Raw genomic sequence first — 16486 nt, 5'->3', positions numbered from 1 at the left:
TTTTGATATAATAATTCAAATTAATTTAGGTCAAAGTAGTAAGTAGATTTTAGACAAATAATTATTATGGCAATTAAAGAAAATGATTCTTTTTTATTTTATTTAAATACAGTAATTTATTTATTTATATTGTTTATCAGACAAATGTATTGTACGTCTTGACTTATCCAATAGTTGCGTGGCCCTAGAAGCTAGCAACAATATACTTAAAATACTATTAAAAATATTGCTTGCCAATTGGAGTGTATTTTATATTCGGTGAATGTGGTATTTCACTTTATTTACATTGTTTGCTACTTCAACAGTATTTTTGCCTTTCGTTCGGTGCGCGCATAAATATGCAATAGAAACTTTTCTCACGTTTTTGATTGCTCTCTATATTTTTTGTGCAGCGTCATAAATATTTAAGGTTTACTTCTGACAACAGCAACAATAACTGAAACTGAAATGAAAGCGGCAACAGCAGTTGAATGCCTCTTTAGCTGACGGCGGAGATCTCCGCTCATTTATCTCTGTAATATTTTTGCGAAAAAGTCGCTTTTATTGCTTTTCAGCAAAATGGCAAAGCAACAGCTGCCCTCTTGAAATAGGGCAGACAGACATGCAGCGTGTAAACTCAACTCAATGTGAATCGATTCAATCAGACTCCTACCATCACTTAAGTTTGCCTGCAAGTTTCAATAGTCTGCAGCAGTGGGTGGTTTCATCAAATTGATGTCATCGAGGGGAAGATGATTGCAAGCTGCAACACAAAAAAACCACAGGATGCACTTCATTAACTTAATTAAAAATCTTTGTGTGATGCTGCAGCTTGCCGACAAATATACTTGCAATATAACCATCGTCATCATCATCATCATTATCATTACATATATATTATAAATTGCAACATTGTCGCGGTCGCAACTCACATTTTCTTGGGAATGTGAATTGTACGCAGCAAGAGCAACCGCAAAGCGACTCACTTCCAACTGAGCTTATAGTCAAGTGTGTGCATTCGCGAGTAATAAGCAAATCCTGCCAGCAGTTGCCATTTCTGTCCACACATTAATAACGCTCGTGTTGCATGCAACCGCCAATGCTGGTGCTCGTGGTGCTACTGTTGCCACTACAGCCGCTGTCTCACACGAAGCGTAAACTCAATTAAATTCTGTCGAGCTCACCGCACACACACACAGCCACAGACACCCACACGCACACAGTTTCTCTCTCGACTCACGAGGGTGCTTGATTATCCTTATCCAGTGTTTGGGTCCGTTACACATCCTGCCACAAATTCGCTGTCGCCGCTGCGTGGAAAGTGCATTTATTTGTTCCACTTTTCTATTCCATTTTCTATCTTAACACCCGCATATCAAGCGTTTCGGCGAGCATTTCAGCAACTGCGGCTGCGGTCTGTGCTTTTGCATGTTTGTGCTAAGCTCATACAGAGAAAGCGAGAGATAGAGAGAGAAAGCGAAAGTCGAAAACTAAGAGCGACAGAGTGGGGGATAGAGAGAGCAAGTCCATTATAATTATTATTTTAACATTTCTTTTCAGTTGGTTGCAGCTCATAAGCATTTGAGAGGCAATTTTGTGAAATTGGCTGCGTAAATACTTCAACGTTAATGGGCATTTTATTATGCATTTCGTAGTGGTTCTAGAACCAATTTAGTTGGGCATTATGAAAGAGAAGCAGAGCAAATATTTAAAAATATAAAAATGTTTGTATAAGCTAGGTGAAAACTACAACATTCCAAAGTCGAACAATCTAAATGGTACTAGGTTTATTTATTTGTTTATTTAATGCCAACTTAAGTCAATCGACACATAAAAATATGAAAAGTACAAAATAGCATAGAAATGGAATTTATGACTAAGAACTAAAGGGAGGATTGCAAAATTCAAAATCAAATCGAGATATTATTTAAAGAATTGTTTTTGTATAGCAAAGGAATTTAACAATTTGAAGTCTTGTTGCAAACAGTTGTTGTTGCTGCAAATGTATCATTTGCATTGCATTTGCATTTGTTGACAGTGCGACAGTCATTTTTGTTGCATGTGTTTGCGTGTGCAACGAGCCGAATGACTTGCACTCTTCCTCCAGTTGTCTGTTGCCTGTTTCTATGCATACACACGTCCTGTGCCTACCATGTCTCAAAGTCGGCTAAGCGTGACGTTGACGAAGCGCATGCAACAGCTCAACTTGTGAGGGCGAGCGGGTGCGGATAGTGTGGAGCACTGTGGGCGATGACATGGCGGTCTAACATTGTTGCATTTGCAGCAGTTGTTGCTGCTTGTTGTTGCTTGAAGTATATTTGTTGCTGACAATTTCTTGTTAGCGCTGCTCACGTTGTGGTTGCGCTCTGAATGTGCCATGTGTGTGCGTGTGTGTGTGTGTGTGTGTGTGCGTGTGTGTGTGTGTGTGTGTGGCTGTGAGTGTGGGCGTTCTAGTCGATAAATTTTCAATTTTGCAACTTACAAAAGTTATACAGAATCATGTGTGTGCTTATGTGTGTTAGCTTTAACGTTTCCGCATTTTAGCCACACTTCAGCACAGCACAACATGGCGTATGATTGATGCCGTCTACAGAGCCTCTATCATACACTCACACCAGAGGGGTGGTTTTAAACAGCAGACAACTTATTATGTTTACATAACAAAAACAAAACCCTTGCTGGTTACCATACACACATACAAGAGTGTTAGAGTGAGAAGGGGTAGTGGGGGGCAGGGATTCAGGTAAACAGTGGGTGCGAGAGTTTACGTTAAATTATACTCATATACGCAATCACGTATGTTTATCCTTGATGGAGTGTGTGCTGTGTTGCTTTAATTACATTATTTACCCTCTTATTTCAGCTGTCTCAACAAGCCAAGCAAACGAAGCAAAGGAAAAGCCAAACAGAAAGTATAACAAACAGGTATGATTTTTTATGGCGAAGACTAAATAAAGATTATTTATATTATTTAAGTTACACATTTTTTTAAATATTATTTTAAAATATTCATAGAGATATACATTAAGTTGTTATATTTTAACTTTTAGTGACATTAATTTTATGCAAAACTCTTTTGTACTACTTCCACTTTGTGATTGACTTTTTAATTGTGACAGTCACTTAAATGAACTTTGTAAATACACCACCAACTACAAAATGGGAAATTATAAAGTGCTCTAAGTTTGACTGCGCTTCAATAAAAACTAAAACAATGCAATTAGCAGCTGACAGTCACATAAAAATGTTTTATGGCTCACTCTTAGATCATGGACGACATTACACCGAGCTCTATTTCTCCGGCTCTCTTGTTTTCTCATAAAATTAACTTAAGTTTACTGCATGAATAATTGTTGTCGGCTAAATAGAATATTTACGCAGCTGCAGTAACAAAACTGCATTATATATACATAGTATATATATATTGTATTAGATGTTGCTCTTTCTTAAGTGAAATTCCTGGCAAAAACCTAATTTTGAAATGAGTAGCTGGCTTGTGGCATTGACTAATCTGATATGTGCATAAGGATTTATTTATTACTTGCTATATTTTATTTCAGATTTATTTATAATAAAGATAAGCTCTCTCTCAGCAAATTAATTGATGCGAAAATATTTAAAATGTTGGAATATTGTAAACATAAAACACTCATATCAGACCATGTTCAAAGATGATGTCACAGCGTGCCAAACAAATAAATTAAAACCACATAAATATGTCTGATGGCCACACACAAAAGTATCTATGCATATATGGGTAGAAGATATAAATATATGTGAAATTAACATTTATGCCTTTGGCTATCAGCGGAGGAGCAAAACATAAATTTGCTATAAAAACAAGACAAGTGAAACAGCAAAAATCATGAACATAGTACCGATTTTTTTTAAGGCTTTTCCATAAGTTGCAGTCATAAATAATCACATGAAATAACAACAAACACAACATGTTGCTATGATGCTCCTCCGCCTAATATTATCCAGACAAAAGGAAACCCAAATGGGAATACATAAATAGCATTTTTTTTTTATGCGAAACAGGAAGCTGCCAAACTGTACCCGCAATTTATGTAAAATTTAATGCTTTATTACGACACACACACACATACATGTTTGAACAAATATGCAAATCACATCACTCATATACGCCTACCCAATGCGACGGGTGGCTGGAGAAATCGACTTGACTGTATGCAAAGCATTATCAAACATGAAACATGAAACACCAATGAAAATGTCAGGCAACAAACAAACACAGCAACAAAGATAACACTAAAGATAAGCAATTTTCCTCGTTTCCAAATGTTTTCACCGTTAGGCGTTCGCCCTACACATGTTTTGTGCACATATTTTATTATGCACACAAAACTCAACACACACACGCACACACACACGAACACACATATCCAAGCATGCCATACAACACACAAAATGCTCACATATGTCACTCTGTAAGCATTTTATGCCGGAATACGTGTAACACTGCACTACAAAAGTGAGTTTGTTAAAGTGAAACTTAAATGTTTGAATTATCAAATCACATAATTATTATCAAGCTTACAGATTTAGATCGACTCTTTTTGCTGAATATTCTGTACACCTTTGAATGTCTCAATGGATGCTTCCAAAACTATTGATATAATATTCGAGCTTGCTGTCCCAATAAGATAGGGTATTATATCCCAGTCTATGTTTTACTAAAACATCCCCAGTCCAAAGTTCAACTACCTTTCACTAATTTAGTATATATGAATAATTCGTTTGGCACTCAAGACTGTTTAAGACATTAACTCGTTTCACAGGGAGTCACTGGTTGCATGGTGTAAGTGCGCTGGCGTTAATATATGATTCAAAAGAAACGCATTTATTATTTACAGGGATGCCAGAAAAGTGAAAAAAAATAAACCACCAGCTGCTTGACACATAAACATCAAGTGCGCAACACGCCCTCAACCAAAAATAAAAGGGAAATTTAAAAAAAAAATAAAAAAAATGAGAAAATTTGACTTCTGTTCAACCAGGAATGAAGAGTCGTGGCAGAAGACCCATGTGAAAAGGGCACCAGCGTCAACAGCGGCAATTTAAAATTTCTGGCTTTTTAACTCGCATCCATTTACAGCAATTTTGCGTGTACCCGCCCTTCTGCCACCAAACCACCCACGTAACCATCCCTACTTGACAGCCAGCGTGAGCATGTGACGTGTCAGATTGAAATTACATCACTTGGCGAATGGCAAACGGTAGAAATGCCTCACATGGATAAAAAAAAAAAAAGAAGAAGAAGATTGCATAAATAAGCAATATGCCAAAAATTGAAAAAAGGTTGCCGACATGTTAAAGAAATCACACTTGATGACTCAATAATTGAAATGCGCGCACAAGCATACGAAATGAGCGATATCCAGCACGTTACGTATACGCAGCATTTGCCATTCACAAAGATATTTCTGAGATATGGGGTCAAAGCTGCCCATTAGGCATGTGGTTTTGGTCACTCACTCCACTTGGCAGACAGGACTTGACCGAAACACCCAACAGTTTATATATGTGCACTTCATCTGTGTTTTTCCCTTCGTGGCACTCACCTCTCCAAAGTCAAAGTCACTTATTTCATGCATTATGCGTTGCGGCCACAAAGCCGCACGGATTTAAAAAGCTTTTTGCAGCAAAAAAAAACAACTAAAAGTTGTCTGATGCGCTCTAAGGGCAGTAAGGGCTGAAAATGGTTCAGCAGAATGCCTGAAAATAAGCGGAGCTGCAATCCGCAGCAGACCATGAAGCCAAACCCGTATAAAACCACCAAAACAACTGCAGTGCATTCCACTTATTTACAGAATGCCTTACTACTGCTTAATCTTCTTCTTTTTGTTGGGTCTTGTTATTGTTGCTGGTGAAACAATAGCTTGGCATATCGGGAAAAATTAAGTTTACGCTTTCTGAATTTAAATGCAGCTGATGGACGCTAAGCTCATTTACTCAGCTATAAGTAAATTGCACACTGTAAATGATATCGCAGAAATTGCCAGCGTCAGCAGAGGCAATAAAAAAGGTTCTTTCCAAAAAGGACAAAGTTGACAATCGACTGACTCGTTTTTGGCGTGGCAATGAACTTGTATTTACTTATATAATTGGCAGTGTAACTGGATAAACAAAGTTTGTTAGTAAAGTATTGCAGATCTTTCCTGCTGAGATTGTTTCATTAAATTTTTTTTACGTGTCGTAAAATATTTTCTTTATATATTTCTGTGGCATTCATTTTAAAGAAAAATTCAGGACATAATTAATTAGAGTCCGCATCCCATGTCAAAATGTCAAAACAGTAACAGGTCCTATGAAAGTATAAGAATTCGAGTAAGAGAAGCTGACTTAAAACTTTAATATGAACTGTATCCAAGAAAAAATCCCCGTTTTTGCGTGACACATTTTACGTGTGATAAAAAGAAAATGTGTGCTTCCTTCATGTTTCCTGCACTCACTTTATATTTTTACTCAACAAATCCGCAAATCATCTTGCCAAAATGCTTGTCAGTTGTTGGCACTTATCCGGTTTCGACCAGCTCACAGTTGTACTTGTAAATTTCAGGTACGAAAAATAAAAGCATTTTTAAAATAACTCTGCAAGCGAAAGTTTGCAATGGTTTTAAGTAATCAAACAAAAGTTGTCGGAGTCAAATCGTCCTTGAGTGCAATGCATATTCCTTAATCAAACTTCAAGTTGAAGCTACACTTTGCACTTGGCTGCAACAAATTGTTGACAAACCAATAACACAACTCGGGCATCTTTTGCCTGTCAAACCAGTCGCAACGACAAATCTTCGCTAGAACTAATCTTATCCGCTCACGTTGTTGCCCCTTTCCCATCCTGTCCTCGTGTCCTCCTGACTGCGTGTTTGCTAACCGTAAAGCATGCAGACCGACACAAAAACACACAAACTTTCGACAAGCAACTGCGGCAAACCCCAAGACGCTGCCTCGCCTTGGGTTTTGGAACATAACCGTGGAAATTGCTAAATATTTGAAAAGTTGTGCAGTGGCGCGCCGAGAGTTCCTACTGAAAATGTCAACTAGTGTAAAACTTGCGGTAAATTGTTCAGGGCGTGGTCACAAAGCCAAATTGGCAGACAGCAGACGAAATAAGTACATATCCAAAGAACTGAAAAGTTGCTCATACGCCGCATTACCAGCGCACAGAAACGTGAAAGCCGAATTATTTATGACCCGCCATCGGCTCAGAAGCTTTTTAAGTACGAGCATCATTGCCTGAGGGAAAATAATGATTTAATCGTTTGGAGTAATAATTTTGTACATTTGGCTTTTCGGCAACTCTCCAAGACGCATAATTTAATTCAATTATTTATGTCCCATTGTCAGCTGGAGCAGATCCCCAAAATGAGAATAAACATTCAGGGACAGGGACTTATGAGCTGTCGACAAATGCTTAAAGCAGCTTACAGTTTGTTTGTTTGCTGACCAAATAATTCTGCCATTTTCTGCCATTTTCTGCCTTGCCACTGACTGCCACTTCCCTTGCCCCGCTGCTCCCTTTGTCCGTCTGTCTGCCAGTTGATTAGCATAATCAACCAGCAGAATTAGTATAGTTACATGCTCAAATGCAAAATAGTTCTGTGCACATACTTATTTGTCGGTATACGTAGACGTCTAGTTTAGAATTCAGCTTTGGGCTCATGCAAAATATACATTTCATTTGCAGCGCACGCCTCTACGGAGATGTGCAAAGCAAATTGTTGAAATAATCTCGAATTCTCTCATCGAGAACTAATTAGAATAAACAACACAAAATAATTGCATCTAAAACCGAACTATATATTTGTGTACATTTTTATTATCGTACTCGTTTAGAGCCAATTTGCTTGCATTGTCTTTATGATTATTTGCTACTTGGTTCGATTTAAACAATTTCAAAAATAAATGTGTTATTTTATTAAACCGAAATAAGTATTCGACGATGCGTAGTTTAAAAGAACATTCTTTATTTTGTAGAAGGTTTTAAATTCAATTTTTCATTTGCTTATTTGCCACATGATGCGATATAAACAATTTTTATAATATTTGTTTAATTTCATTAAATCACTATTTTATCGAAATAAGTTCGACGATGCGTAGTTTAAAAGAACTTTCTTTATTTTGTAAAAAGTATTTTCTTAAAATATTATAAATTAAATTTTACGTTTGCTTCTCATTTATTTTTTGAAGTTGTGGCATTTGAAGTATTTTAAATTGCATTTTATTAAAGAATATCCGAATGCCGACTAATTGAATTAAATTGGCGGCTTGAGGTTGTTTTTCGTTAGTCGGAAATTTGCGTATTATTTGAAACAAATATTTATACAGTTTAATTGAAATTGTTGTCCCTCAATGTTTAAATTAAATTTGCTTGCAATTTAGTTTTCCTGAATTTTTCCGTAACTATGAAATGAATTTTATATTTGAACTGGCTTACGCTCTTATCTAATGCGAGTTTAAAATTCCTAACACGCTCAGGTGGTAGAGTAATATGTGTGGGAGTGGGGGCAGGTTAGGTTGCGGATTTTGCGGGCCACTGTGGCTGTGACAACGTCTGGCTGTCTAGACGCGATTTTGAAAATCGTCATGTGGCACACTTTGGCCGACTTCAATAAATTCACAGACAAGAGACACGTTTCATGCCACAATTGATGGAAACATTGCCATATTTTGCACAATTTATAATGGAATTCTATTCAAAGCAAAATTTATTTATTTTATTTTGGCTCTTATTTTTCGAGCTTTGGCCGATGACCACAAAAAGGCCATGAGAAATGTAAAAAATTCCAAACGGAAGCTGCAAGCCAGCAAAAAGATAAAAAAAGCTGTTTATTTGTTACGCATTTTTAAGTAAGGCGTGGTCGTGAGGCGTAACTGTAGGTAATTGAAACAGGGGCAGCGCAAACGATTCAATAATGAGAAGAAGTATGAAAATTAATACAAAAGGACGCAACGGCAACGCGGTCAGCATCTTCTGCCTCGCTTGTTTTTTATATGACTCACATCAAGAAGATGAAAACTGGCGATGATGATGATGTTCAGTATGATAATTATGTGGTTGCTGCGAAGAAATACATTTGTGTTTGGCCGGCGGGGTCATGCTCATGCCCCTCTTAACTTTCTTTTTATTGTTTGAAAATTTAAGAGGAAATTGAAAGAACTTCGGCCACCAGCACAATCGCATGTGTAAGGGTGTAGTTGGAGAGGAGAAAAGAGAAATGTGTGATAGATTGAGAGTGAGTCACAAAGCGGAATCTGAAGACCCTTAAATTGCACGCATGTTAAATCTAAGAGAGAGTCCAGCTTATGTTTACAAATATTATTTCAAGAATCATTTGAAAGCACTAAATACTTAATGGAGTGAGGACAAACGTAAAATATTACAATCACTTAACTTTGTAGTTGATTAAATATTAATTTATTGGAACTAGATTTTACTTGAAGCAATATAAGAAAGATGTGTGTTCAAAAATATTGTATTTAAATTAATTTTAAAAACCATTATGTGTTATGTAAATAATATTTTAGATATACAATCATTTTATTTAAATTTATTATAAAAATGTATTATAAAAAATATGAATACTATTATTAAATTATAAGCATATCTAAAGCTTATAATTTTTTATTTTTTGGATTAAATTATTTACGCTTTTAAAGCACAATTTGCATAAGCATCTAACAATCTTTCTCACTCTCTCTTTCTCTCTCATTACAGCAGCGCGACAATCAGAGCATAGAAAGGCGGTTTCAAGCAATAGCCCAACGGATTCAACCTACCAGCTATCTTTACATTTTTAAAGCTATAAAATACACAACAAAATAATAGAAGAATACAAGAAAATAAATCTTAAAGTACAGCAGCACAAGCGACAAATAGCAACAGCAACAATAGCAACAACAGCAACAATCAGTAGCAAACGCCGTGAGCACTAAACATTTATTAGGCACACCGCAAATATCGCTTTATTAAGCATACGCTACGTTAGCCAGCAGAAGCAGCAGACTGACGAAGCTGACGGACAGTCGAGCGCACATTAAATTAGTAATCAAGCTTGACAAAAGCAACGACGAGGGGTACAGCGAACAGTTCACGCCATAAGCTGAGGCAGAGCCGACGTCTGGATTGTGTGGACCTCAACAGAAACTAATAAGACGACTTTACTTTTATTGAAATTATGATTAATGACACGAATATTGGACGACGGCGAATGAGGAATCAGCGCGCCTTAAGCATTGCAGCGAATTAAGGGCAAAGCCCATGACAATGATAATGCTGATGATGATGTTGGTGATGAAAATAATGATGATATTGCGACCAAGACGCGATTTCAACACCGATGGTCATCGGCCCATGTAAGCCAGCACCATGGAAATGATGGAGGAAATAATAAACATTGTAACGATGATGAAATTAAACACTGGCAGGTCAGTGGGTGTCAAAGCTGTCGCCGCTGTTGATTGCCGGTGTGGAAGCAACATCAATTGAAAATACGTTTGCCATTCGACACGGTCTACAGCAAATTAAATTGCAAATTAAAGAAAAGTGAATATAGAAAAACAAGTGTAAGGAATTTGTGAAGGCATTACAAATTAGTAATTTGATGGCTTCGTTCGGGCAGCATGGCGCAGCAGCCGCAGCCCGTAGACGACGCCATCAGCAACAGGAGCCATCAATAAAACACAACAGCAGCAGCAGCAGCAGCAGCAGGAGAAGCAGCAACAACTACAACAAACTGATCTCGACGGCAACACTGACGCTCCTAATACTCTGCCTGAGCAGTTGCATAGCAGCAAAGACCACGACAACAATAACCACCACAACAACGACAACGACAACCACAACAACAACAACGGAACAGCCAGCAACCAGCGAGGATTTCAATAGCAGCAGCGCCTTTTTGGGCGCCATTGCTGCTGCTGCTGCTGCTGTTGGGGGTGGTGGTGGTGGAGTCGGTGGTATTATTGGTGGTGGCTCAGTTAATAGTAGTCCCATTGCAATTGTAAGCATTCAGGGGTTTACGAGCAGCACACCAAATGGCAGCAGCAGCAGCACCCTCATCTCCATGTCTGATTCCCCACTGCAGCTCGAGGAGCTTGCCGTCGGCGAGGAGGAATTTGAGTTGCCACCGCTGCAATCGGTAATTGTGAGCATTATCCTACTGATTGTCATTTTGGGAACTGTGGTGGGCAATGTTCTTGTGTGCATTGCCGTCTGCATGGTGCGCAAATTGCGAAGACCTTGTAATTATCTGCTGGTATCGCTGGCATTATCCGATCTCTGTGTGGCGCTGCTCGTGATGCCGATGGCCCTGCTCTATGAGGTATTAGAGCGCTGGAATTTTGGCACACTGCTCTGCGACATTTGGGTGTCATTCGATGTGCTCTGCTGCACTGCCTCTATACTGAATCTGTGCGCCATCTCAGTGGATCGCTATTTGGCCATCACCAAACCCCTGGAGTATGGAGTGAAGCGTACCCCGCGACGAATGATGCTTTGTGTGGGCGTTGTTTGGTTGGCAGCCGCCTGCATCTCGTTGCCGCCACTGCTAATCCTGGGCAATGAGCACGAGGATGAGGATGGACAGCCCATATGCACAGTGTGTCAGAACTTTGCATACCAAATCTATGCCACACTTGGGTCCTTCTACATCCCATTGTCCGTGATGCTGTTCGTCTATTATCAAATCTTCAAAGCGGCCCGTCGCATTGTCCTCGAGGAGAAGCGTGCCCAGACGCATCTGCAGCAGGCAATGAACGGTGGCGCCGGCTCACCACAGACAGCCACAGCACCGGCGCTCGGCCACACGGAACTGGGCAGCGGTAATGGCGCCGGGCATGGACATCGTCACAGCAGTGTCGGCAACACCTCCTTGACCTACTCCACCTGCGGCGGATTGAGCACCAGCGGTGGTGGTTGCGGTGGCGGCGTTAGCTTACCGCACGGTCATCATGGGAGCGGTGGTGGAGTGAGTGGCTCGACGGGTCTGCTTGGGTCACCACATCACAAGAAGCTGCGCTTTCAGCTGGCCAAAGAGAAGAAGGCGTCCACAACGCTGGGCATCATTATGTCCGCATTTACCATTTGCTGGCTGCCGTTCTTCATTCTGGCATTGATTCGACCCTTCGAGACGATGCATGTGCCGCCATCGTTATCCTCGCTCTTCCTCTGGCTGGGCTATGCTAATTCGCTGCTGAATCCGATCATTTACGCAACGTTAAATCGTGATTTTCGCAAGCCCTTCCAGGAGATACTCTATTTCCGTTGCTCCAGCCTCAATACTATGATGCGAGAGAACTACTATCAGGATCAGTATGGTGAGCCGCCGTCGCAGCGTGTCATGTTGGGCGATGAGCGACATGGTGCTCGGGAGAGCTTCCTATGAAGTCAAGGGTGCAACGGATTCTTGGCTCCTTGAAATTCTATATGTGTTATTAAAAGAAAAAACTAATTAGTCTCCGCTGCTTGGCAAACATATGGTCTATAGAAAGCCCAACACACACACACAGATCTACAATATACATATATATATATATATGTATACTATGTACGAGCACATGTAACTGTTTACCTATGAGTATTTTTTGTATGTAGTAGTGTTGCATACCGCAAACTCATAAGTACATTACAATCTACGATAAATGATTAACCATAAATGATAACGATAATGATGTAGATGACAACTCTTTAACTGTAACTGAACGTTGTAATTTTTAAATGTAACGCTAAGCAATGAAGTGGGCTAAAAGCTACAACCACACACACTCACACACACACTCACACACACACACACACACCCACATACTACAACCAAAACACACATACACAGAGAAATACGGTTGTACAACTGTAAACCCAAATCAGGTTTTAATGAACGGTTCCTTTTTTCAATAACCTTGCAGAAGGTACTAACAATTTTAAAATGACATCTCTGTCATGTTATATATCTATATATTCAATGTCCGATAGAAAAGATATTTAAATGTGAACTTGTAACTCATTATTGAAGATATTTTGAACACACTTATAAATTACAGGTCCCTTTATAAATAATTTATTAACATCTGTCTACTTTTCATGTTAAAATTAATACTAGAAAATGTTCCATCAGTCTGCAAGGTTATTTAAGCTTCGGCAGCGCCGAATATAGCTGATTTTTCCTGTTTGTTATTACCAAAAATGAAATGAAAAACCGGTCAGAATCACAATCGATATCGAATCTATTGAGCCCACAGCGAGCGTTATTCATTTGCGATACTCAAAACTGAGCCAAAAATTATATTAAACACACTGAAGATAGTTAGATAGTGTGCCAGCTAATTATACTTAAGATACGTCACATTAGTATATAGATCATAAAGCATGACAAAGCAAAATGGGCTCTTTGAACTGTCGAACTGTAAATAGTTAAGCGCGATACCAAAAATCAAAGATATATAAATGGTCAATAGTATATATGTATGTATATTTGCAGCTACCAACTGTCTCAGATCGTATCTTTGTTACACTCGTATAGCTACAGCTCAATAATAAATACAACTAATATGTGTGTATATGTATTTATTGAAACAAAAAAGAAGAAAAGCAAAAAGAAACTTTCTGCATTAATTATTTTGTATTGTTAATTTTTTTTGTGTATTTGTATAAAAGTCACGCCTCTCTGTGATACCAAACATTAAGCATTAACTTTTATGTTCAGATCAACAAACTGCATTATAAAATAAAACTAATACTAATATAATACTAATAGCATATACAAATACTACCTACATATAAAGATAATGATACTTTATATGTAATATATATATGTATACTTACGTATATCTAGTCTGGTTAAGTCTATTAAGTGTGCGTGTTTTTATTGTACGTATTGTCTACGTTAAGCACATGATATTCAATGGAAATACTGAGTTACATATGTGTAATGTATGTGTAATTTAATGTTGAACAAATGGGAGATAAGGAAATACAAATATATCTAATCACCACACAAAACACAAACACATTCTACAAATAAATACAAATAGATACAAAAAACAATGAAAAGAGCATGACAAAACTAAGTGCATCTAAACTAACATCTAAACAGACAAAACTAGTGCAACATAGAACTAAAGTTCAGTAAAAAAAACAAACATAAAAATACAAAATAAACAAAAATTTAAATGAAACTCGTCCGAGTGAAGCTTACAAAACTGTAAAACTGCATTTGAATTCTGTTTTCCACAGCTGCAAATGCAAAAATATACACAAAATACAAAAACCAAAAATTAAAAAACGAGAGCAAAAATTCAAGCATCAAATAAAAGGCAAACCACATAAATGTAATTCTAACAGATTTTGTTGTTTACTTATTTCACAAAACCCACATCCTTTCCCCCCAAAATGTGCATCAAACTATCACAGCAAAATTGTATGTGAAACTTTTCCAAAAACTTTCCCCAATTTGATTGCAAATTATGCTTTTGGGTTACATATGTCAGCGCAGGCCAAGCTAATAGAATTTTTTTTGGGAAATATAAAAGTTTGTTACTCGAATCAGTTGACTTTGAAACTCACTTTAACTGCACAAAAGCTGAAAATTATTTGATCATTGGCCAAATGACAGTCAAGCCTTAATTATGCCGGAGAGACTTAAATTGTTGTTCCGACTTAAAATTCCCACAACAGATATAATCTCATTTAATACAGAGGAAAATTGCATTGTTTAAACTGTCATTAATACTTAGCTCCTGTTGCAACACAACGGAAACTGTATTCCACAACAAATTGACAGTTGTCACAGCGATGCCAACAGTTGCTAATCAAAAGATTATTAAAATAAAGATACTGTATATTGGCCATTGGTGATATTCAACTCAAAGTAGTTGTCTTACATGCAACAGTTCTAGCCGATTGTTTTATATAAATATTTCCAGTTTAGTGATTTAAACATCGGAGCGAAATGAAAATGTATACAAGCAGATAGATAGAAATACAGTTCGTTTATTTGAAATTATAAATAAACTTAATTGTGTTGAGCAATTGTTTTCTCTATCCGCCAAGCAGGAAAAACTTAAATTGAATTATTTCCCCTTAGGGCATACTAGCAAAAAGCGAAAGCATGAAATGCAGCAGCTGCCAAATGTTGCCAAGAATGCTGTCAAATGTCAACTCAATGCGAAGTCTAACGGACTGTGAAAATTAAAATGAATCTTGTAATACATAAGTCAACTATATAGAATATATATCCACATAGGCCATGTGGTGCCAGTTTGTTTGTCTGACGGACAAGTTGTGCGAACGTGCGAAAATGCGCGGAAACGGATGCAAAACCATGCGAAACATGGTGAAAGATATCAAATGGCAAACGGAAAACCGGCAAACGGCAATTCCAAATGGTAAACGGTAAAAAATAGCAGCAGCAACACTCGAAGGCATTTGGCAAGCAAGTGCTTATACATATCTATTTGCCTGTATAAATAAGCTTTGTATCTGTGCAAGTTTTTGAATCCTAGTTTTTTGGTAGCCAAAAAAAACACACCCAATGCTGGAACAGCAGCTACATAAGCCACTTGACAGAGTATCGATTGTGTGTGTGTGTGTTTGGGGCGTGCACTGCACTGTAAGTGAAGACACACTCTAGAAGGGTATGACAATGACAAACTGATCTTCCGGCGCCAGCTAGTAACTCCTGGCTGGTCCTGCTCCTGGCTGCTCCTGACTGCTGCTTGCTGATAAATGATGATTTTACGCTCTCACTCGTAGTTGCTGCTCGTTGCCAGTTAAAATGCCACTTTATGAGCTATGCTCCTGGTGTAGACTGAATGGCGACATGCAGCGTACTACATCGATTCAACAGCACCCAACACCCGACACCCAATAGTCGACATGCCACACACAATACACTGCACCCACGGCGTATGCGTGTTTTGTATTTTGAGTTTGCGCTGCTTTTCGGCTATTTCACCCTGCACCTAAGCGTATTTTATATTCATATACCTATTCACGAGTAGAGACAAGCAGACCCAAGGAAATGAGCTGACGATTGCAGCGAAATTACCGTTTTCTGTTGTTTCTCTCGTTTCGTATCGTAAGCAGTAAAGTCTGCAGTTTTATGAGCACTTTGTGAGAATTGTCTTTTATTATTTCTTCTCTCCTTTTTTTTTGTGACGCTAATGCGACATTTATGAAACATTGGCAATAGCGATTTGTTTTCAAATGATTGTAAAAAAAGAGCAATAGACGAAAAATGGCTTGCCACTTTAGAAAGACGCGCTTATGAAAATGTCTGCTATTGTCAGCATGTTACCCAATGGGATGAGATAAATGTCCAACAAATATTGGGCCATAAATCAGTGGAAAGGAGCGTTTGATTTATAAAAAATATCTTCGTTTACCTAAGAGTATGTATAGCCAGTCTGACAATATAGTTAAGAAGAACAATAAAAGTACCAATAAAATTGTTAAATTGTCAAGGATGCTATTAAATTTAAACAACAG

At 38.1% G+C, this 16486-nt stretch overlaps 1 protein-coding gene across 3 annotated transcripts in view; it reads left to right on the top strand.

Annotated features, from left to right (window-relative positions):
• LOC6569779 (5-hydroxytryptamine receptor 1) overlaps positions 1-13063 on the top strand; it is a 59272-nt gene extending 46209 nt beyond the window's left edge. For 2 of the 3 annotated variants that reach the window (XM_001996133.3, XM_032741620.2), the window contains 2 exons: positions 2843-2904; positions 9722-13063. In XM_001996133.3, coding sequence (XP_001996169.1) covers positions 10608-12389 — 1782 coding nt within the window. In that variant the 5' untranslated portion in view covers positions 2843-2904; positions 9722-10607 and the 3' untranslated portion in view covers positions 12390-13063. The remainder of the gene's footprint in view (positions 1-2842; positions 2905-9721) is intronic. The other variant, XM_032741621.2, reaches the window with a different exon arrangement.
• The last annotated feature ends 3423 nt before the right edge of the window (positions 13064-16486 follow it).

This window comes from Drosophila grimshawi, unplaced genomic scaffold, assembly GCF_018153295.1.
Source record: "Drosophila grimshawi isolate 15287-2541.00 unplaced genomic scaffold, ASM1815329v1 contig_311, whole genome shotgun sequence".
Taxonomy (NCBI): Eukaryota; Metazoa; Arthropoda; class Insecta; order Diptera; family Drosophilidae; genus Drosophila; species Drosophila grimshawi.
Note: the sequence above shows the minus strand (reverse complement) of the source record. Positions and strands in the feature narration are given on the sequence as shown.